The 25825-nt window shown below is 38.6% G+C and overlaps 1 protein-coding gene across 1 annotated transcript in view; it reads left to right on the forward strand.

The window, feature by feature from the left end:
- ENTHD1 (ENTH domain containing 1) overlaps positions 1-25825 on the forward strand; it is a 110433-nt gene that overhangs the window by 77158 nt on the left and 7450 nt on the right. Inside the window, exon 5 of the mRNA XM_036250768.1 lies at positions 9308-9703. Coding sequence (XP_036106661.1) covers positions 9308-9703 — 396 coding nt within the window. The remainder of the gene's footprint in view (positions 1-9307; positions 9704-25825) is intronic.

Below are 25825 nucleotides of genomic sequence, written 5' to 3' on the forward strand. Positions count from 1 at the left end.
GAACTGAGAACTTAATGTAAGATTTGAAGCTTTTAAAGTCTATGGAGGAATTCTAAAATGGCAGCAGAGTGAATGGAAACTACACAGACCATCTCTCAGGACCAAACTGGAATTACAACTAAAATAAAGACAAATCATTGGTAAAAAGCAACAGAAAAGCAGCTTGTGAGTACCATATTACCAGGGACATTGAATCAATCCTGGTAGAATTGCAGAGGCATGAGGGGGGGCTGGGAACCCACTGACAGCAGCAGTCTTAGCTGTGAGCAGCACCCTCAGGATTAAACGCCCAAGTAGCTCCACAGCACAGAGGGCTGGGACAGAGCACTAAAATAGCTACAGTCACTCACCTTGGGCTCCGGCAGAGGGAGGGAAGACTGGACTGGAACTGTGTGGGGAAACTCAGGATTTGGAGGGTGCACAGAGCTTTTGCTGAGTTACAGCCATGCAGGACGGTGGCCATTTTACTCCTTCCCTGGGCTCTGGGGAGAGATGGCTGCCCCTCTCTTGGAGATTCAACCCCACCCAAGTGGGCCATTGAAATGCAAATTGAGGCTCATTAACAACCAACATCTTCCCTACCCTGGGAAATCCCCTTATGCTGAACACTTGAGGGAGTTTTTCATTCAACTGAGAACTCAAGGCTCTTCAAATAACCATGACTAATGGCCTCCAGGCAAAAAGCTAGAGGATAACTGAACCTTTCTTGGGCTTGCAACTCTACCCAGGAAAGTAATACTTGACAGTGGTGTTTAACGTGTGTCCTCCCACAGTCATTCAAACCCAATAGAGGGAACCACAAACAGCAGAACAACAACACCCACAGGAAAAATTTGGCAGGCTCCAAAGCCCACTGAATAGCCAAAATGGTGAAACAAAGAAACAAATCCCAAATGAAAGAGCAAGACACCTCTGCTGAAGATGAGATAAATGAAATGCAGTTAAGCAAGTTAACAGAACTAGAATTCAGAGCCATGATCTTGAGGAAGCTCAACAGCATGAGTAAAGACATCAACACCTGAGTAAAGACATAGAAACATTAAAAATCAACCACTTGGAAATGAAAAACCATCAAAAAGAAATGCAGAATGACATGGCAGAAATAAAGAACACATTGGAAGGACTAAACAGCAGACTAGAGAAAGCTGAGGATCAGGTCAGTGATTTAGAAGACAGTGTAGAAAAAAATCAACCAATCAGAAAACCAAAAGGAAAAAACAATTAAAAAACAGGAAGACGGATTAAGAGAACTGTGGGACAATTGGAAACGTAATAATATTCGCATCATAGGAGTCCCCAAAGAAGAAGAAACTGAGCAAGGGTTAGAGAATATATTTGAAGAAATAGTGACAGAAAACTTCCCTAACTTGGTGAAGAAAGAAGGCATTCAAGTTCAAGAAGCACATTGAGCCCCAAGTAAAAAGAATCCAAACAGGCCCACACCAAGACACATAGTAATCAAAATGCCAAAAATTAAAGACAAAGAGAGAATCCTAAAGGCAACAAGAGATAAGCAACAGGTTACCTACAAAGGAACCCCCATAAGGCTCTCAGCTGACTTCTCACAAGAAACACTACAGGCCAGAAGGGAATGGCATGAAGTAATCAAGGTCATGAAAAACAAGGATCTGAATCCAAGACTACTCTAGCCAGCAAGGCTATCATTCAAAATAGAAGGTCAGCCCTGGCCGGTTTGGCTCAGCGGTTAGAGCGTCGGCCTGCGGTCCTGAGAGACCCGGGTTCGGTTCCCGCTAAGGGCATGTACCTCGGTTGCAGTTTGTCCCCGGCCCTGGTCGGTTGTGCGGGTGGCAGCCACTCGATGTGTCCCTTTCACGTCGATGTTTCTCTCTCTCTCTCTGTTCCTCTCTCTCCCTCCCACTCTACCTGAACAAAATATGGAAAAATGTCCTCGGGTGAGGATAAAAAAAATAAAATAAAAAAAAAATAAGGTCAAATGAAGAGCTTCCCAGACAAAAAAAAAAAAAAAGGCTAAAGGAATACATTAGCACCAAACCAGCACTGCAAGAAAGGTTAAAAGGACTGCTGTAATTAGTAGAAGAAATAGGAAGAAAAATATAACCACACTAAACAAAATGGCAATAAACAAGTACATATCAATAATCACCTTAAGCGTAAATGTATTGAATGCTCCAATAAAAAGACACAGAGTAGCTGATTGGATAAGAAAGCATGACTCATCTATATGTTGCTCACAAGAGACCCACCTCACAACAAAAGACTTACATAGGTTGAAAGTGAAGGGATGGAAAAAAATCTTCCAAGCAAACAGAAAGGAAAAAAAAGGTGGGGTAGATTCATATCTGATCAAATAGATTTCAAAATGAAGGACATAACTAGAGACAAAGAAGGCCACTACATAATATTGAAAGGATCTATCTAACAGGAAGATATAACCTTGGTAAACATATATGCACCCAATATAGGAGCAACAAAATATATTAAAAATCTTCTGGAGGACTTAAAATGAGAAATCGACAGCAATACAATCATAGCAGGAGACTTCAACACCCTGGCTGACATCACTGGACAGAGCCTCTAGACAAAAAATTAGTAAGGAAACAGAGACTCTAACTAAGCACTAGAACAAATGGATTTAATAGATATCTACAGAGAATTACACCCCAAAACTACAGAATTCACATTTTTTTCAAGTGCACATGGGACAGTCTCAAAGATAGACTTCATGTAAGGACACAAACTGAATCTCTACAAGTTCAAAAAGATTGAAATCATATCAAGCATCTTCTCAAATCACAATGGCATGAAACTAGAAATCAACTGCAACAAGAACATGCAAAGACATTTGAACACATGGAAGCTAAATAGCATGTTATTAAACAATGAATGGGTTACCGAGGAGATCAAGTAAGAGATTGAAAACTTCCTGGAAAGTAATGAAAACGAACACACAGCAACACAAAAGCTATGGGATGTAGCAAAAGCAGTTCTAAGAGGGAAGTTCATAGCACTACAGGCCTACCTCAAGAAACAAGAAAAATTTCTAATCGACTGTCTAACCTCACAACTTAAAGAACTCGAAAGCAAACAAAAAGAAAACCCTAGAGCAAGTAGAAGGAAGGAAATAGTAAAGATGAGAGCAGAAGTAAATGACAGAGACCAAAAAAACAATTCAAAGGATCAATGAAAAGTTAAACGAGATTGATGGACCCTTAGCTAGACTCACCAAGAAACAAAGAGAGAGAACCCAAATACACAAAATCAGAAATACAAAGGATCATTAACTAATACTATGAACAATTATATAGAAACAAATTCCACAATCTAAGCAAAATGGACAAATTTCTAGAAACACATAGTCTCCCAAAACTGGACCAGGAAGAGATAGAAAACTTGAATAGACCAATAACAACTAAGGAAATTGAAGATGTAATTAAGACTCTCCCAGCAAACAAATGCCTAGGCCAGGATGGCTTCACGGGGGTATTTTACCGAGCAGTCAATGAAGAACTAACACACATTCTCCTCAAACTATTTTTAAAAATTCAAGAAGAAAGAAGACTTCCAAATTCGTTTTATGAGGCCAGCATAATTCTAATTCCAAAACCAGAAAAAGACACTACAAAGAAAGAAAACTACAGGGCAGTATCCTTGATGAACATAGATGCCAATTCAGGATTTTAGAAAATCCTGAACAAAATATTAATCCAGCAATACATCAAAAAAATTATTCACCATGACCAAGTGGGATTCATCCCAGGGATGGAAGGCTGGTACAATATTCACAAATCAATAAATGTGATACACCACATAAACAAAATGAAGAATAAAAACCACGTGATCATATCAATAGACGCTGAAAAAGCATTCGACAAAATCCAGCATCCATTTCTGATAAAAATGCTCAGCAATGTGGGAATAGAGGGATCATATCTCGACATAATAAAGGCCATATATGAAAGACCTACAGCCAACATCATACTCAATGGGCAGAAACTAGAAACATTTCTATTAAGAACAGGAACAAGACATAGATGTCCACTTTGTCACTCTTATTTAACATAATACTGGAAGTCTTAGCCACAGCAATCAGACATGAAGAAAAAATAAAAGGGATCCAAATTGGAAAGGAGGAAGAGAAACTGTCATTATTTGCAGATGACATGATATTATACATAGAAAACCCTAAAGACTCCATCAAAAATCTACTAGACTTAATAAATGCATTTGGCAAAGTAGCAGGATACAAAATCAACGTCAAGAAATTGACAGCATTCTTTTTTTTTTTTTATCCTCACCCAAGGACATTTTTCCATTTTTTGTTCAGATAGAGTGGAAAGGGAGAGAGAGAGAGAGAGAAACATCGAAGTGAAAGGGACACATCGAGTGGCTGCCACCCGCACAACCCAACCAGGGCCGGGGACAAACTGCAATCGAGGTACGCGCCCTTAGCAGGAACCAAACCCGGGTCTCTTGGGACCGCAGGCCGACGCTCTACCGTTGAGCCAAACCAGCCAGGGCAAGAAATCCACAGCATTCTTATACACCAATGATGAATTCACAGAAAGAAACCTAAAAAAAATCCCATTTACCATCACAGCAAAACAATTAAGATACCTAGGAATAAACTTAACCAAAGAAGTAAAGGATCTATTTGCAGAAAACTACAGGACATTGAAAAAAGAAATAGAAGAAGATATAAAAAAGTGGAAGCACATACGTTGTTCATGGATTGGAAGAATTAACATCATTAAAATGTCCATATTACCCAAAGAAATCTATAAATTCAATGCAATCCCCATCAAAATACCAACATATTTCACAGAACTAGAACAAATACTTCAAAAGTTCATATGGAACCAAAAAAGACCCTGAATAGCCACAGCAATCTCGAAAAAGAAGGACAAAGTCGGTGGGATCACAATACCAGATATCAGGTTATACTATACAAAGCCCCTGTAATCAAAACAGCCTGGTACTGGCACAAGAACAGGCATATAGCCCTGGCCGGTTTGGCTCAGCGGTTAGAGCATCCACCTGCGGTCCGGAGAGACCCGGGTTCGGTTCCCGCTAAGGGCATGTACCTCGGTTGCAGTTTGTCCCCGGCCCTGGTTGGTCGTGCGGGTGGCAGCCACTCGATGTGTCCCTTTCACATCGATGTTTCCCTCTCTCTCTCTCCCTCTCTCTCCCTCCCACACTATCTGTGCAAAAAATGGAAAAATGTCCTTGGGTGAGGATTAAAAAAAAAAAAAAAAAAGAACAGGCATATAGACCAGTGGAACAGAACAGAGAACCCAGAAATGGACCCAAGACATTATGTTCAATTAATATTTGACAAAGGTGGCAAGAGCATACAGTGGAGTAAAGACAGCCTCTTTAATAAATGGTGTTAGGAAAATTGGACAGCTACATGCAAAAAAAATGAAACTAGACTATCAACTTACACCATACACAAGAATAAACTCAAAATGGATAAAAGACTTAAATGTGACCTGTGAATCCATAAAAATCCTAGAAGAAAATGTAGGCAACAAAATTTCAGACATCATACGCAGCAGAATTTTCACTGATATATCACCTAAGGCAACAGAAGCAAAGGAAATTATGAACATACAGGACTACATCAAACTCAAAAGCTTCTGCGCAGCAAAAGAAACAACCATCTAAATGGAAAGGGAACCCATTGTATGGGAGAACGTCATTGCCAATGATACATCAGATAAAAGGTTAATTTCCAAAATATCTAGAGTACTCATACAACTCAATAAAAGGAAGACAAAGAATCGACAATTTGTTTAATTTGTGCCATTTAAAAAATGGGCAGAGGACCTAAATAGACACCTCTCCACACAGGACATACAAATGGCCAAGAGACATATGAAGAAATGCTCAACATCACTAATCATCAGAGAGATGGAAATTAAAACAACAGTGAGCTATCACCTCACACCTGTCAGAATGGCCGCCATCAACAAATCATCAAACAACAAGTGTTGGCGAGGGTGTGGAGAAAAGGGGACTCTAGTACACTGCTGCTGGTAGGAATGCAGACTGGTGCAGCCACTATGGAAAACAATATGGTGTTACCTCAAAATATTAAAAATTGAATTGCCATTTGACCCAGTTATCCCACTTCCAGGAATATACCCTAAGAAGCCTGAAACACCAATCAGAAAGAACATATGTACTCCTATGTTCATAGCAGCACTATTTACAATAGCTAAGATCTGGAAACAGCCCAAGTGTCCATCTGTAGACAAATGGATAAAAAAGCAGTGGTACATATACACAATGGAGTACTATACAGCTGTAAGAAAGAAAGATCTCTTATCCTTTGAGACGACATGAAGGGACCTGGAAAGTATTATCCTAAGCAAAACAAGCCAATCAGAGAAAGACAAATATCACATGATCTCACTTATTTGTGGAATATAATGAACCTAACAGTCTGAGGAACAGGGTAGACCCAGAGATGTGGAAGAAGAGGTGGGCGGGGGGGAAGAGATAAACCACAGAATTTATATGCATGTATGGACATGGACAACAAAGCTGGGGACGGAGTGGGGGGGGGATGAGGAGGAGGGTGTCAACTGGGAGAAAAGGAGAAACATCTGTAACAAAAATAAATAAGGAAGCACTCTTCTTTTAAAAAATTAAATAAATAAATAAATATAAATAAAGTCTATGGAGACTTGTTTGATGGCCCACCATATGGCCTCTCTTAGTAAACATATCATGTGCACTTGCAAACTTGCAAAAAAAAAAAAATGTGTATTATGCAATGTTTGAGTGTGGTGTTTTGATGTTGATTAAGTCAAGATAGTTGATAGTGTTGTTTATATCTTCTATATTCATACTGATATTTTGTCTGTTCTATCAGTTTCTGAGAGGTGTGTCAGACTTGCCAAATGTGATTTAGTGGGATTTGGCTAATTCTCTCTTTAATTCTGTCAGTTTTTGCTTCCTCTACTTGTGGCTCTATTATTAGGCATATACACATTTATAATGTTATATCATCCAGATGTTTGGCCCCTTTATCATTATGAAATGTCCTTTTATTCTCTAGTAATACCCCTTGTCTTGAAGCCTATTTTATCTGATATTAAGATAGCCACTCATATTTTTTATGTTTATTGTTGCATGGTATATTTTCTTAAATCCTTCAACTTACATGTGACTTTGTTTTTAAGCTGTCTCTCTTGTATACAGCATGTAATTGGATCTTGTTTTTTTATCCAGTCTGAAAGTTTATGCTTTGTAATTTGCATGTTAGTATAATTATTGATACAGCTTGATTTAGATTTACTATTCTGTTTTCTTCTTGTCCCATCTGTTTGTCCCACCTGGGATTGTTCCTCTGTTCTTTCACTGCTGCCTTCTCTTGGTCTAATGCATTATTTTAAAATTCCATTTTAACTTATCAATTGGCTTCCTGGTTATACCTCTTTGTTTGAATTTTAGTATTTTCTCTAGGAATTAAATTATATATCCTTAATATTTCACAGTCCCATTGTATCACCACCTCATATAAAATATTAGAATCTTGCAACTATATAGAAAAAGACTTTCTCCCCATTTTTCTCACATATAAAATGAAAGTCAATGGAAAATATTTGACTAAAATTTACTTTTAAGGAACACTTTTATGTAAATATGGTGATGTACACATGTACTCTAGAATACTGTAAATCTAGTATTCTGCTAGGAATATATTAGTATTTTTATCAGAACCCTTACCAACTAGATGTAACTTGATTATATGCATATTAGGAATATTCTAGAAGTTGTTTTCATCTACCAATTTTCTATTTTCTTTAATCATTATTAAGTAAACTTCATTCAATTTAGAAAAACAAACGCATTATTTTTTATTTATCCTTGTGCTTCAGTTTGTCCTTTTACTCAACCAGCACTGATTGAACACTTCCTGTTCTAACAAGGTCTCCTCAAGGAGCCTGTTTTCAGGTGGGGATGGGAGTGGGGACTTGTAATACATGAGATGAAGTGTTATAGTTATTCATAGGGCTCCAAATGGGATATGGTAATACAGACAATATAATAGGATGCAGGGAGGAAAGAAAGAAAAAAATACAGAGAAGGCGATACTTGAATTGAGTTTTAAAAAATGAGAAAATTTGGAAATGAGAGGGTTGGGGAAAAAATGGAATTCCTAGAAGATAGTGATATGAGTTTCTTAAATTGTCTAACTGGTATACTAGCAGTGTTTTTGCCCGGGCTGGCCTCCAACTATGGATGAAAATGGAAAGGAAGGCTTTTAGAGTATAAAAAAATTTACTTTTCATCAATAACTCAGAGCCTGAAAGTGATGATGCTAGCACATGAAAGTGCATTATAAGGTATGTTTTGATGTACATTGTGAAACACCTGATAGTGAATTACACAATTCCTGTATCCTTTTCTCTTTTGGGATCTTCAAATGATATAATCTTGTTTTTGTCCTCTCTCACCTAGTTATGCTTCTAATTTCATGAGCTCTCTCTCTTAGAAGTAATTTTCTTTCTTTCCATATTCAACTTCAGATGAAACTATTTGAGAACAAGTCCTAACACCGAGTGTTGATAACATTGTGTACCTAGAAATTTGGACCGGGCTCATAATTCACAGATTCAAGAGATGTTCCTATATCTGACCCATCTTAAATTGCATTTTCTTATAAGTCCTCCAGTTCCTTCTATTTGTAATAAATATTATTAATCTGTTGTGGTCCAAGTACTTTGTTATATTCTAGGTATTTTGGTGATTTTAATGAATAAAATGGACAAAGATTCCCTGACCGGAATGGACTTACATTTTAGAAATCATCACAGCAGCTCTGAAAGATTGCTTCTTTTCTCTTATGTAGACAAGGAATTTATTAAAATCAAACTGCTACCTACAGTAGTGATTTTCTTTCGTGGGGTTTGTTGAGATGCTGGGACAAGAAGACATTTTTTATTTCAGGAGAAAATGATTATTTTGTGTCTGGGGATTCTATAAGGATAGATCAGTATGATATGGAAAATTTTCTCTAAAAATATAGTTGTTTCAGAGACAGATAAGTAGGTGAAGGGAAAGTGATTTCAAGACAAGTTGTTTGAAGCTTTCCTTTCCTTGTGCTTCAGTGAGGAGAGAGAAGGCAGCCATTGAATGACTAAGGCATCAATTATAGTGTGGGTATACTTCAAAGAGGGAAGCTAGAAGTACTGTAAAAAAGAGAAACAACTAAATAGGAGAGAATTCTGTTATGGCATAATTTTTTTTTAAGTTATTAAAATTGCAACATTTGAAATAGAGTGTTTTCAGTTTTATTCTTTGATTTATTTTACAGATGCTGTACCTACTCCCTCAGAAAACAAACCAACTCTGCAGACAAATGTGAGTTTAAACAAGAAATCAGACAGTACCATTACAAATACTATAACAGAAAACCCTTTGCAAATGCCTCTGGAGAAGCAGTCAGCTGCCAAAACTTTTGCAACATTGACAACTTTACCAGCATTTTGGTCATCGAGTAAAGAAGAGTCTATCAGAACAAATTTAAGAATATCCAAGTCAGATTCTACATTCTGTACTCAGGCCTCTGTAGAGACACTCTTTGTCTCTCCCTCATTCAAAACTGTTGACCCAGTGAAGGAAATTGTAATCAATAAGGACTCTCAGAAACCAGCCCAGCCCAGCATTGTTCAGAGGGATGATGAAAACCTCAAGACCTTAAGGACATGGGGTGAGTAAAAAAAAACAAAAAACACCATGAACAACAACAAAAAAACTCCTTTGAAGCATTCTTCATTTACTGTTCCCCTGTTTTGTTGCCTCTTTTTACTCCCCATCCAGTGGCATTAAAATGTACACACCATAGAGGAATTCCTCAATTGGAAAAGTGCCCTTTTATTAAAGGGCAAATAGGCAGTTAGTTCATCTTTGTGGGTTATAAGTGCTCTACTGAAGCACAGATTCTGAGCAATTTTGTTGGAGAACAAATGAAAAAGAACTGGCATTAAATAAGAGCTTCCTGTTAGACATTTAAGTTACTTATTAAGACATGAAAATGAATTGGTTATTGTGTATGTTAGTGTGTGTGCCCTTTTTTAAAGGGCTGTGTACTGATTGCAAAAAAGGGGTGAAGAATCTCTTCCTTTTTCTGTCTTATAAAACATTAAGAGAGTTGCGATAATGTTTAGACTAGATGATAAAGATAAAGCCAGTTAGGATTCTGTGTTGTTGGCTATCATTTGTTAAAGCCTGCAATTCATAATTGTACTTTATGTAAAGTTAATTAGTAAAAGAATAATTTGTTTGCTCGTGCATTTTCCAAAGAGTAAGCAGTTGTATTTGTTCTTATAATAATGCTTACTTTGGGGTGATAAACACACAATACAATATACAAATGATGTATTATAGAATTGCACACCTGAAACCTATATAATTTTATTAACTAATGTCACCCCAATAAATTCAATAAAATTTTTAAAAATAATGTTTACTGATGCATATAGATATAAAGCTTTTAAAATAAATTTTTTAAACTGCCCCAACCAGGTCAAAAGTACCATATAAATACAAACAGTAGAAGCCAATATATTGACATTAAAGAAATTTACCTTAGTGCTAGTAAGGTCAATGAATAAGAAAAGATTCTCCTTCCTGCCCTTTCTAGAATTTTTAGACTTGAATAACCTAAAAATAAAACTAATTCTTAGTTTTGTCACCAAATTAATTCTTGTGCTAAGATGCTGATGTGGAAACCAATTAACATGGTTATAATGGCTATGAGGGCTTCTGTGTATGGCTGTCCCCTGAGAAGTTGTTATTGTTGGCTCATTTCTTTCACAAATACCACAAAAAGATTGTTGAAAATCGTTTTTGGCCACTGCCTGTGTACCAAGTACACAAAATTGTGACAATTAGGTAGAGTTCTTCTAAAACCAGTTAGCAAGGAGAACTTTTGCTTGTACTTATAATGAAATTTATATTATTGGTCTAAGTCTCCACCAAAAATACTGGTTAAAGTGGGGAAAGTATTAAAAGCTGATTTGAAGTTGTTGTAAAACAATCAAGGTTGTGTCAAGATCCTAGGAAAAAGGACTATGATCTTTTGATACAGTAAGAAATATATATTTGGTCTTTTTCCTAGGTTCCTGGCACAGAGCTCCTAAAATCCTTTTAATTTCCAGTGTGATAGTAGTAAGAAGAGTACCTTTTTGTTATTCATAATTAGCCCCTTTTAATCATACCTGAGCTTATGTTAATAAAGTGACTCCTGGAGAGTGGGGGCTGCTTGCCAGATTAACCAATGAGGTGATTAGAGGATTGGAACTTTCAGTGCCACCCCCTGACCTCTGGAGAGAGGAGAAGGGCAAAAGGTTGAGTTAATCACCAATGGCCAATGATATGATCCATCATGCCTACATAATGGAACCCATATTCCCCTCTGTTTTCCACCTTTGGATTGTTTGCATATTAATAAACTGGGATGATAGAAGCTGAGGGAAAATTGGTGACCTGAGCTTTTTACTGTCTCACTGAGATTGGGAGATAGGCTGAGTTTGGGGCTTCCAAGGTGGGTGGCAGGGATTCAAGGGGCCAATATTCCAGAGGAGAAGAAATCACAGAGAAAAAGTCCAAATGTCTGCATAATTTCTTACTGAAACATTTGCCTACCGCTAAGCTATACATGTTCTGGATAAGATGCCAATAAACTAAATGGGTTTCTAAGAGGCCATCAAGCTAAACAGAGATTATGATGATCTTGTGGTGCTAGGAGACAGAGGTTGGAGTTCAGAATATGCTGAATTTTTTTTTTTTTTTTTTTTTTTTTTTATCCTCACCCAAGGACATTTTTCCTTTTTTTTTTGTTCAGGTAGAGTGGGAGGGAGAGAGAGGAACAGAGAGAGAGAGAGAAACATCGATGTGAAAGGAACACATCGAGTGGCTGCCACCCACACAACCGACCAGGGCCGGGGACAAACTGCAACCGAGGTACGTGCCCTTAGCGGGAACCGAACCCGGGTCTCTCTGGACCGCAGGCCGACGCTCTAACCGCTGAGCCAAACCGGCCAGGGCAGAATATGCTGAATTGTAGAGGCTCTGGTAAATACACCATGCTGTCAGTTGGGACCACTGACAAGCTACACCCTAGGCATCAGAAATATAGTCTAGGCATAAAGATGAACCAGAAGTAGCATAGCCCGTACACATGCTGAAACCCAGCTTTGACTAGAGCATGGCGATTGCCTTGTATTCCGTCTGTCTTCTCAAAGACGATGAGATCTTTTCTAAAGAACTGCTACTTTTTTTCATGCAAAATTTTTGGCATTCAACAAAAAATTACAAGGCATACCAGGAAATGAACAAATGACCAGAAATATAGGAGAGAAACAGACTACAGAAACAAACTCAGATTATCTAACTACTGCAGTTAAAAGAAAGATATTTCTAAATAATGATCATTAATATGATCAAGAAAAAAGAGGAGAAGATAGATCATTTTATCAGAATACTATCTATAAAAAATGAGTCAAATCAAAAGTCCAGAGCTGAAAAATGCAGTAGCTGAAATGAAGACCCAGTGGGTACTGTTCAGTCCATATGACCCGAGGTGTGGAAAGACAGTTCAGTGCTGTCAGAGAAACTTAAACATTATGAGAGAAATTCTAAAAGGGAGGGAAACTCAGAAAGGGTGAACTTCATATTCTGTTAATAAACTCTGTCCAAATCCTTGGCTGACTGCTAACCTCTACATGTAGGGGAAGACCCCAGAGAGTCTGGTGCAAAAAAAAAAAAGAGAGAGAGAGAGATAAAAAAAAGAGATGAGCACTGGAAAGTATAAATATGTAGGTAAATATAAAATACCATATATTTACTTTTATTCTAATTTTTAGAAATAGCATGACTATTTAAAGCAAAATGTTTAATACTGTATTTTGGGCTTTAAAACATATGTAGATGTGATCCATATCACAACACAGCACAAAGAATTGCTGAATTGTATAGTTGTTAATGGAACAGGTTCTAGAGTCAGAATGCCTGAGTTCATAGTCTTAGCTCAACCACTAATTGTGTGACCTTAGGCAAGGGCCTCGATCCTTCTGCATGTCAGTATCTCTGTCTATAGAGCAGGGGTAATGATGGCACTGCCACACAGAGCTGCTGTGGGGATCTGTGAGTAAACATGAAGTGCTTAGCGTGGAAGTTGGTACTCATAAGTGCCGTATCAACATTCGCTATTATTACTCCAATGTCCATATTTTTTTTGGGGGGGGGGTGTACATGCCCCTAACGGGAACTGAACCCAGGACTCTCTGGTCCACGGGTCGACGCTCCAACCGCTGAGCCAAACCGGCCAGGGCCAATGTCCATATTTTCAGTTCCATTTTTTTAACTGTAGGACCTCACCCCCTTCCTAACCCTCCAAATCCCCTCTGGTTGTTTCCAAAAATACCTAAGACTTTCTCATTTATTCTCAGGAGCAAGTAAACTACTATTCTTCCAGAAAGGGCATTCAGGTTGGGGGATAATACAGAGTTGTGGCTGAGCAAAGAAATTCTGTGGAGCTCCAATTTATTCTCCACAGAACAGCCAGAATGACCTGATGACTAATACACCCCACTTAAACCGTGGACTGCTCACCGTGTTCCTAAAAATCCAATAGCTTTCCAGGCCCTGTACAATCTAGCTTCTGCCTCTTTCAGCAGCCTGATGTTCTTTCCGTTTGTCAAATAAACCATGTGGCTTCACCACCTTGGGACTTTTGTTCCCTCTGCCTTCTAATCCACCCTTCCCTACTTTACTCTCACTTATCCTTTGGAGGTCAGCTCAAACATCACTCCTTCAACATTTCCTGACCTCTAGATTATTTCAAATCCCCCCAACTGTATGCTATCTTAGTATTCTATAATTATCCTGCCTAGCACTTATTGTCACTCTAATTAAATATAATTACATACACATTAAATTTTTTAATGTCTTTTCCCCTGAGTGGAATGTTAATTTCATGGGGGAAGGGACCATGTCTACCCTGTATATTATTATATCCTTAGTACCAACCACAGTGCCTTGCACTTAGGGGGCACTCAGTATTTAATAAGCAAACTAAAAGCAGCTTGGTAGGGAAGGAACAGAAAATGTTCCTGAAAAAGTAATAGAAGAAAACATTGGACAATTAAGTCGGGACAGATGAGAAGGAGCTACATATGCGAGGTTAAGTTTGGACTTATTTTGGAGACAAGGCAAGTCACTAAAGGTTTTAAGTCAGGTGAGTGGCTTTACCAATGTGTTTTAGAGAAATTACTCTGTTAGGAATGTGGAAGATTGGTTTGGAGGGGGTGAAACAGGAGGCAGCACTTCAGAGGCTATTGTAGGAAAGGAAACGGGGTGAGAGAGAGGAGACGCGAGGGCGAGGGAGATAGCCTGAGACGGAGCATGATCTGGGGGAGGTGGCCTAGAATCCAGAATAGAAAGGGAGTCACCTTAACCTGAGGGCCTGTGAGGAAGGAGGAGAAAGGATGTATCAGGTATGAGGGAAGGGTTGTGTTGATTTTAATAATTAAGATGTATTGAGCCTTTGGGTACCATATACTGTATGTTTTGGCCTCAGTATTTTACTGTCTGGTGTCACCTGTCAAGACTGAGGAGTTTGGAGAGTGAGGAGACGGCTGGGAAGGACTGGGAAAGATTTAGAAGTGCCACTCTAGAGAATGGAAGAGGGAACTGATAAGGCACTGATAAGATGGAGGAGTGGCAGTACTAATTTATGGGGTCCTATTCTTTTCTCCAGCAGTACTGAACAGCCTGGGGAGATGAATGAAAAAGGTAGGTATTTAAATTGGAATAGGATTATGACAGGGATTGGCCAGCTACAGCCTCTGGGCCCAATCTGGCCCACTGCCTGTTTTTATAAACAAGGGTTTATTTCAGTACAACCACACTAATTGGTTTACATATTGTCTTTGGCTGCTTTTGTGCTACAACAGCAGAGCTGAGCAGTTGCAACAGATAGTGTATGTCCACAAAGCAGAAGGCAAGGCAGAAGACACAGCAGCAAGGGGATAGCAAGAACATTGTTAAAGTGATGGAAAATGGGTTTCTGGACTAGACAAGAAAGGAGGCAGAGCCAGGCAGGCACTGGTAGAGTCAGGGAAAACAAAAGGATCATTGGATCTATTGTCTCACTGAGGTCAAAGGGTAGATGTACTAAAAGGAATGAAGGGGCTGAAAGTAATAGAGAAGGAAAGTAATCTTAGAAAACAAGATTTCAGAGTGAGGCACTTCTGAGTGATGACATGTTCTAGGGGGTACTCAGAGGAATGGCTGGTGAGGAATTCAAGAAATGATGAGGTGAAGATGGGTGGCTAGTCTCCATGGGCACTGGCATCCCTTGGGATGATGGAGGATAGAGAAGATGGTACAGTAGCCTCCCCCCACTTTTCCGTGGTTTTACATTTTGAAGTTTCACCTACCACTGGTCAACTTCAATTCAAAAATATTCAGTGGAAATTTCCAGAAATAAACAATTTATAAGTTTTTAATTGCACATTAGCCTGAGTAACATGGTGAAATCTCTTGCCATTCCCCTCCACCCGACCCAGGACATTAGTCATCACTTTGTCCAACTTGTCCGTGATGTATATACTATCTGCCCATTAGTCACTGAGTCGCCATCCCAGTGATCAGATGGACTGAGTTATCTCAGTGCTTGTGTTCATGTAACCCTTCTTTCACTTAATAATGGTCCCAAAGCATAAGAGTAGCGATGCCGGCAATTTGCATGTGCCAAAGAGAAGCCAGTAAGGGCTTCTTTCAAATGAAAAGGTAAAAGTTCCCGACTTAATAAGCAAAGAAAAGAAATCATATGCTGAGGTTGTTAAGATTTGTAGTAAGAACAAATCTATTCATGAATTGTGAAGAAGGAAAAAGAAATTTGTGCTAGTTCTGTTGCTGCACCTCAAACTGTAAAAGTTATAGCCACAGCGGGTGATAATTGCTCAGTTAAGATGGAAAAGGCATTAAATTTGTGGGTGGAAGACATGAGCAGAAAATGTGTTCCAACTGATAGCAACATGTTGCATCAAAAAGCATTGAGCCCATATGGAGACTGCAGCAAGGGATCCCCTGAAACGAGTGGCTACATTCACGTAGCTTTTATTATATTGTATTGTTATAATAGTTCCATTTTATTATTGCTAATTTCTTACTATGTCCAATTTATAAATTAAACTCTATTATAAGTATTTATGTATAGGAAAACAGTGCAATTGAACTTTGAATAACACTGGGGTTAGGGGCACCAATACCTACCTGAGCAGTTGAAAATCTATATAACTTTTGACGCCCCAAAAACTTAAGTAGTACTAATAACCTACTATTGACTGGAAGCCTTACTGAAAATACAAACAATCAGTGAATACATATTTTGTATGTCATATGTACTACATACTGTATTCTTACAATAAAGTAAGCTAGAGAAAAGAAAACATTAGTAAGAAGATCAAAAGGAAGAGGAAATACATTTACAGTATTTATTGAAAAAAAAAATCTGTATATAAGTGGATCTGCACAGTTCAAGGGTCAGCTGCAAATATAGGTCTTGGAATATATCCCTGGCGGATAAGGGGGGACTACTGTATCTTCTGGTTTTAAGAAGTATTTGTTTATATAAAGTGTCCAGATCTGATGTTATAAACTCTTTAGAGATAATGAGCTGGGAAAATTAAAAAATACTTGCACACTCATATGTTAACTGATCTCAAATATCAGGGAGGCTGTCTATGGCAGCTACCGAATACACCTAACTGTTTTTACTGAATGAGAGGGATGGATTTGCTGCAGCAACCTTTTGACGTTTTGCTACTAAATAATTCTGTTCCTAGCCCATTTATTCTGCTCCTCTATAATAGTGTAGCTCACACTATTCATTTAGGTCACCAGATATTTTCTCATGCATACTAAAAGGGGGGAAAGAGCTGATAGATCCTTACATGCCAGATCTGGTGACAGGCAGCCTTCTTTATATTCTCCTGCCCCAGTAAGTGTGTTACACTGCTCTGGACTTTCTGACTTTTTAGGAGGAAAAAACTCTATACTTTCTCATGTTGGGATAATAGTGAGCATTCTCTCTGGCTTCATCCTTTGCTTCTGTTTCTCATTGGTTCCTTTTTACTCTGGTTTTCAGTTGTAGTTATTTTATACTTTTTCATTTCATTTTTGCTAGGAAAAGAAACCAAACATCACACGGAACACAGGACTCAGAAACCATGCCCTTTTCCTTTTTGTCTATAAAGGGCTCCAGAGCTGGAAAAATTAACTATTTCCTTAAAAGAAATCGGGAAACTGATAGAAAACAGTTCTGCAAACCATCTCAGCTTACCCTGAGCTACTAGTTGGGCTGGTTCAGAAGCTCCATGTTGAAGGGAGTCTTACTACATGGCCAAGCTACTGCCCTGCCCCCAGACAGCCCAGCAACCCTCCCAGCTGTACATTGTCATGGCCCACAGAGCCCTGTATTCGTCAGCAGTCAGTCCCCATTTCCCTTTCTCCCTAACTCCTGCGACCATTCATCTACTTTCTAGCTCTATGGATTTGCCTGTTCTGGACATTTTATATGATGGAATCATACAACACTTGGCCTTGGTGTCTGTCTTCTTTCACTTTGCCTACTGTTTTTAAGATTCATCCATATTATAGTGTGTATCAGTAGTTTATTCCTTTTTATGGTTGAATAATAGTCCATTATATAGATAAACATGTTTTGTTTATCCATTCATCAGTTGATGGACATAATAGCCCTTTTAGCTGTTACGAATAATTCTGCTATAACTGTGTAAAATATTACATTTTTTTAACCACTGGACAAAATCAGAATGTTTTAATTTATGTGTATAACTAACTTGACAGCCATTATAAACCAGCTAGGAAGATTGGAAGAAATGGATTGGAGAATGAAAAAGGAAAAACAAAACAAAACCCTGTGGTTTACAATGAACTGTTTGAAGTATTTAATTGACCAAGGACCTACTGCTTACAGAAAAATTTACATTTACAGCTAAAGTTCTAAAATATTTCTAGAAATTTATCTGTCATTTTACTTTTGCTTAGAACAATAAGCAAAACAATAGAACAATTGTTCTAAATGCTTTTTAAATTTAAAGTTGCAATATAATAATGGTTCAGTGTTGCTCGTGAGTATAAAATGTTAGCGATAACACAGCACTTGGGATCGTTTTGCCGGCGCTATCTTCAGACAAGTGCAGCACTAATTGGTGTGCATGTGTCACACAATGAGATTTTAACATACAGCCATGGATTGCAGCTTTTTTGCAATAATTGCTGTGTTTCAGCTTTGGCGGATAAACTGTATGAAAGGTGAATGTTAACAAGACGATACCCACATAACTTCTGAGTGAGCCAGAGAAGGGTAACCAAGCGGGCAGGGAAATGTGCCCCGGAGTGCAGCCTGAAGTGTCTGGCACAGCTGTGGAGTGTTTGGAAACAAAAGTAAATTGGTTCGCAGCAATTAGAGATGAAGTGGCTTCTATGAGCGAAGGCATCTTGTAACCTGTGAATCAAAGCTGCAGAATCATAAACATTGATAAGCTATTTAGTCAGCCGTTGCTGCTATAAAGGAAACCAAAGGTGGACGAACAGTAGAAAGCAGTGATTCCCAAAGGTAAACACACCCCAGAGACACCTGGAGACTTGTTAAAACTCAGTTTTCTGGGCCCATCCCTCAGTTTCTGATTCAGTTGGTCTGCAGTAGGGCCCAAGACCTTCATTCTAACAAATTCCCAGGTGATAACGCTGCTGCTGGTCCAGGGACCAACTCTGAGAACCACTAACAGAAAGTTAAATCACGTATTTTAACCACATTGTATATACGTGACTAACATAACTATGTTATCTTCAAATATATAAGGTAACACTCCATTAATATTTGACTCAAATATTATTTCTTCTTGGCCTGCCTGTTTCTCATTAAAATAATTCTTTCTGACCAGCGAGAACTATTTCTAGAATAATTTCTTAGTAATTTAACAGATATGTTTTTGGTCCTAGAATTTTAGAGTCTCATCAGGACTTATAGTTCTGTCCACCTGATGCATGGATCTTGCTTGAAACGGTCCTACCAAATGCAGGCTGTGCCTGAGCCCCAGGCATGTTAGGAAACTCACTGTTTCCCCAGGCAGTTCATGTTATGTGTGGAGAACTATTAGAAAGTTTTCTGTTTTGTTTTTTCTTTAAAAGAGATAGAAACATCGATGTGAGAGAGAAACATTGATCGGCTGCCTCCTGCAGGCCCCCTACTGGGGATCGAGCCCACAACCCGGGCATGTGCCCTGACTGGGAATCAAACCGGGACCTCCCAGTCCACGGGAGTACTCTCAATCCATTGAGCCACACTGGCCAGGCAGAACGTTTTCTTTTTAAAATTGGGCCAAAATCTGTTTTTCTATAACTTTTGTTTTGTTTTGTTTTGTTTTCCTATAATTTTCATCTATTAATCCCAGTTCTAACTCATACCCAATTTGAGAAGTGGACTACAAATATTGCTAAGGTTTTGTGACTGATTTCTAATAATTAAATATAGCCTCCCATCCTTTCTCCCACTATCCCTTTTTGGGTAAAGCTTTGCTTATCAACCATTTCTTATAAATAACATGTCAAGTCCCCACATCCCCTCACCCTCCTGGTTGCCTGCCTTCTAAATTTTATACCCAAAATTCAACATAATTCCATAATAGAGTAAAAGTAATTCTAATGTAGAATGATGTAGATGTGTAATATAGTGGGTTAGATCATATGCTATAACATCAGAGACTTGAATCTCTGCCCCTTTTTAGCCTTGTGATCTTGGGAACATGTTTTAGCCTCTTCGAAAACTATAGGACACTGGAAAAAGGAATAGAGGAAGATATAAAAAAGTGAAAACATATACCATGTTCATAGATTGGAAAAATCAGTATCTTTAAAATATCCATACTACCCAAGGCAATATACAGATTCAATGCAATCCCTATTAAAGTACCAATAGCATATTTCACAGATCTAGAACAAATATTCCAAAAGTTTATGTGAAACCATAAAATACCCTGAATAGCCACAGCAATTTTGAAAAAGAAGAAAGCGGGAGGGAAGGATCACAATACCAGATATGAAGTTATACTACAAAGCCATCGTAATCAAAACAGACTGGTACTAGCACAAGAACAGACACATAGATCAATGGAACAGAACAGAGAACCCAGATATCTACCCAAGACAGTATGCACATTTAATATTCGACAAAGGAGACAAAAGTATACAGTGGAGAAAAACATTTTCTTCAATAAATGATGCTGGGAAAATTGGACAGCTGTATGCAAAAAATATAACACGAGACCACCAACTTACACCATACACAAGAATAAACTAAAAATGTATTTAAAAAGCTTAAATGTAACCCGTGAAACCGTAAAAATCCTAGAAGAAAATGTAGGCAGAAAAATCTCAATAAGTGGGACTATATCAAACTAAAAAGCTTTTGCATGGCAGAATAAACCAGCATCAAAATGAAAAAGGAACCCACTCTCTGGGAGAACATATTTGCTAATGATACATTGGATAAGGGGTTAATATTTAAAATATATAGAGTGTTCATACAGCTCAACAAAAGGAAGACAAACAATCCAATTAAAAATGGCCAGAGGACTTGAATAGATACTTCTCCAAACAGGACATAAAAATGGCCAGGAGACATATGAAAAAATGCTCAACATCTCTAATCATTAGACAGATGAAAATTAAAATGACTGTGATATATCACCTTACACCTGCCAGAATGGCAGCCATCAACAAATTCTTAAACAACAAATGCTGGTGAGGATGTGGAGAAAAGAATTGGTAGGAATTCAGCCACTATGGAAAACAATATGGTGTGTCCTCAAAAAAATTAAGAATGGAACTTCCATTTGACCCAGTGATTCCACTTCTTGGAATATATCCTACGAAGCCTGAAACACCAATTAGGAAGAATATATGCACCCCTATCTTTATAGCAGCGCTATTTACGATAACTAAGATCTGGCAACAGCCCAAGTATCCATCAGTAGATGAATGGATTAAAAAAAACTGTGGTACATTTACACAATGGAATACTATGTGGCTGTAAGAAAGAGAGATCTTTTACCCTTTGAGATGACATGGAGGGACCTGGAGAGTATTATGCTAAGTGAAATAAGCCAGTCAGAGAAAGACAAGTACCACATGATCTCACTTATTTGTGGAACATAATGAACAAAATAGGCTGTCAACCAAAAGAGATCCAGAATCATGGAAGTAGGGAACAGACTGATAAACCTCAGAGGGAAGGGAAATGGGAAGAAATAAACCAAAGAACTTATATGCATATATGCACAACCAATCAACATGGACATTAGGCTGGAGAAGGCAGGAGGGGGTTGGGAGCAGGAAGGAGAGTAAAGGGGGCCATCTGTAATACTTCAACAATTAAAATAATAATAAAATAAAATGAGGTTACAAAACCTACTCCACACGTTGCTATTGGAGGGTGGTGCTACATAAAGAGAACAGCTGTTTGAAATGCTGTAAAATCTGTAGACTTCTCCTTGCCAAACAGATGAACAATTGCCCTGAATCCCTACGTACTCACAAGCTCTGGCAGAAGTCTGAAGGTGTGTTTTCTGGAGAAGGTAGATGGAAGGGTCTCTCAATTGTGAGATCTCAGATATAGTTGAGTGTGTGGGTACCGGAACAACCACTACAGCATTAAGTGAGCATGTGCAAACAGATGCTAAATGCTGAAAACCCAGCCCCTTTCCTTACTAAACTTAGCTCCCTGGGAGCCAGATCTTTATTTTCTAGGCAGGAGATAGGAAAACTATTCTCACAAGAACCTAAGCCCCTCAGAAGAAAGAACTAAAGTACTGACTTTAGTAGTTCTCCAACAAATGACCCTCCCAAATGACCATCCACTGAAGCCCAAAGCTGGCAAGTCCCACCCTCACACTCAGAGCTGCCAATCAACTTTGTAATCCTTTATTCTTAATCATAAGCAGGCTGCAAGGAGTACCAACATCTAGAACAAACTTCTAACATGAAACATTGAGACGAGAGATGAGAGAATATGTTGCATCTATGAAACACAAACAGGGTGTTACAGAAAGAATTTCCAAAGGGATTCCAAAATGGCGGCAGAGTGAATGGAAGCTACACAGACCGTCTCCCAGAACCAAACTGGAATTACAACTAAAACACAGACAAATCGATGGGAAAAAGCAACAGAAAAGCAGCTTGCAAGGACCATATAACCAGGGACACTGACTCGATCCTGGTAGGCTTGTGAAGGCGCGAGACGGGGCTGGGAGCCCACAGACAGCTGGAAGCAGCACCTTCGGGTTACACTCCCAGGCGGCTCCACAGCGTAGAGCCAGGACAGAGGCTAAAACAGCAACAGCCACTCACCTTGGGCTCCAGCAGAGGGAGGAAAGACTGGACTGGAACTGGGTGGGGACACTTGGGATTTGGAGGGCACTCAGAGCTTTTGCTGAATTGCTGCCATGCAGGACGGTGGCCATCCTGCTCCTTCCCAGGGCTCCTATCCCCTCCCTCGGAGATACAACCCCACCCTGTGGGCCATTAAAATGCTAATTGAGGCTCATTAACAACCAGCATCTGCCCCACCCTCGGGAAATCCCCTTAGGCTGAGCACCTGAGGGAGTTTTTCAATCAACTGACAACCCAAAACTCTTCAAGTAACCTTGAATGCTAGCCTCCAGGCAAAAAGCTAGAGGATAACAGTACCTTTCCTGGGCTAGCAACCTTAACCAGGAAAGTAATACTTGACAGTGGTGTTTAACGTGGGTCCTCCCTCGCTCATCTAAACCCAGGAGAGGGAGCCACAAACAGCAGAACACCAACACCCACAGGAAAAACTTGACAGGCTCCAAAGCCCACTGTGATAGCCAAAATGGTGAAATACAGAAACAGAAGCCAAATGAAAGAACAAGAGACCTCCACCGAAGATGAGATCAATGTGGAGCAGTTAGGCAAGTTAACAGAGCTAGAATTCAGAGCCATGATCTTGAGGAAGCTCAACAGCATGAGTAAGGACATGGAAAATAAACCAATTGGAAATTAAAAACCACCAAGAAGAGATTAAAAATGACATACCAGAAATGAAAAACACATTGGAAGGTCTAAAAAGCAGAGTAGAGGAATCTGAGGACCGGATCAGTGAATTAGAAGACAGTGTAGAAAAAAATCAACCAATCAGAAAACCAAAAGGAAAAAACAATTAAAAAACAGGAAGACAGCCTAAGATAACTGTGGGACAACTGGAAACATAATAATATTCGCATCATAGGAGTCCCCGAAGAAGAAGAAACTGAGCAAGGGTTAGAGAATATATTCAAAGAATTAGTGACAGAAAACTTCCCTAATTTGGTGAAGGAAGAAGGCATTCAAGTTCAAGAAGCACAGAGAACCCCAAGTAAGAAGAACCCAAACAGGCCCACACCAAGACACATAGTAATTAAAATGCCAAAAATTAAAGACAAAGAGAGAATTCTACAAGCAGCAAGAGAGAAGCAACAGGTTACCTACAAAGGAACCCCCATAAGGCTCTCAGCTGACTTCTCACAAGAAACACTACAGGCCAGAAGGGAATGGCATGAAGTAATCAAGGTCATGAAAAACAAGGATCTGATTCCAAGACTACTCTACCCAGCAAGGCTATCATTCAAAATAGAAGGTCAAATAAAGAGCTTCCCATAAAAAAAAAAAAAAAAAAAAAAAAAAAGGCTAAAGGAATACATTAGCACCACACTAAACAAAAATGGCAATAAACAAGTACATATCAATAATCACCTTAAATGTAAATGGACTGAATGCTCCAATAAAAAGACACAGAGTAGCTGATTGGATAAGAAAGCATGACTTATCTATATGTTGCTTACAAGAGACCCACCTCACAACAAAAGACTCACATAGGTTGAAAGTGAAGAGATGGAAAAAAATCTTCCAAGCAAACAAAGGAAAAAAAGGCTGGGGTAGCAATACTCATAACTGATAAAATAGATTTCAAAATGAAGACCATAACTAGAGACAAAGAAGGCCACTACATAATATTGAAAGGATCTATCCAACAGGAAGATATAACCTTGATAAACATATATGCACCCAATATAGGAGCAACAAAATATATTAAAAATCTTCTGGAGGACTTCCAAGGAGAACTCAACAGCAATACAATCACAGCAGGGGACTTCAACACCCTGTTGACACCAATGGATAGATCTTCTAGACAAAAAATTAGCGAGGAAAAAGAGACTCTAACTAAGCACTAGAACAAATGGATTTAATAGATATCTACAGATAATTATACCCCAAAACTACAGAATCACAATGACATGAAACTAGAAATCAATTGCAACAAGAACATGCAAAGACATTTGAACACATGGAGGCTAAATAGCATGTTATTAAACAATGAATGGGTTACCGAGGAAATCAAGGAAGAAATTTAAAACTTCCTGGAAACCAATGAAAACGAACACACAACAACACAAAATCTATAGGATGCAGCAAAAGCAGTTCTGAGAGGGAAGTTCATAGCACTACAAGCCTACCTCGAGAAACAAGAAAAATTTCTAATCGACTGTCTAACCTCACAACTTAAAGAATTAGAAAGCAAACAAAAAGAAAACCCCAGAGCAAGTAGAAGGAAGGAAATAGTAAAGATCAGAGCAGAAATAAATGACATAGAGACCAAGAAAACAATTCAAAAAATCAATGAAACAAAGAGCTGGTTTTTCAAAAAGATAAACAAGATTGATGGACCCTTAGCTAGACTCACCAAGAAACAAAGAGAGAGAACCCAAATACACAAAATCAGAAATGAAAGAGGAGAAGTAACAACTGACACCAGAAATACAAAAGATCATTAACAGCTACTATGAACAACTATATGGCAACAATTTTGACAATCTAAGTAAAATGAACAAATTTCTAGAAACACACAGTCTCCCAAAACTGGACCGGGAAGAGATAGAAAACTTGAACAGACCAATAACAACTAAGGAAATTGAAGATGTAATCAAGACTCTCCCAGCAAACAAAAGCCCAGGCCCAGATGGATTCACAGGGGAGTGTTACCGAACATTCAAAAAAGAACTAACACCCATTCTCCTCAAACTATTTCAAAAAATTCAAGAAGAAGGAAGACTTCCAAGCTCGTTCTATGAGGCCAGCATAATTCTAATTCCAAAACCAGAAAAAGACACTACAAAGAAAGACAACTACAGGCCAATATCCTTGATGAACATAGATGCCAAAATCCTGAACAAAATACTAGCAAATCAGATCCAGCAATACATCAAAAAAATTATTCACCATGACCAAGTGGGATTCATTTCAGGGATGCAAGGCTGGTACAATATTCGCAAATCAATAAATGTGATACACCACATAAACATGGGATTCATTTCAGGGATGCAAGGCTGGTACAATATTTGCAAATCAATAAATGTGATACACCACATAAACAAAATGAAGAATAAAAACCACATGATCATATCAATAGACGCTGAAAAAGCATTCGACAAAATCCAGCATCCATTTCTGATAAAAATGCTCAGCAATGTGGGAATAGAGGGATCATAATAATAAAGGCCATATATGAAAGACCTACAGCCAACATCATACTCAATGGGCAGAAACTAGAAACATTTCCATTAAGAACAGGAACAAGACAGGGATGTCCACTTTGCCACTCTTATTTAACATAATACTGGAAGTCTTAGCCACAGCAATCAGACATGAAGAAAAAATAAAAGGGATCCAAATTGGAAAGGAG

This window comes from Molossus molossus, unplaced genomic scaffold (genome assembly GCF_014108415.1).
Source record: "Molossus molossus isolate mMolMol1 unplaced genomic scaffold, mMolMol1.p scaffold_m16_p_10, whole genome shotgun sequence".
NCBI classification, from domain to species: Eukaryota; Metazoa; Chordata; class Mammalia; order Chiroptera; family Molossidae; genus Molossus; species Molossus molossus.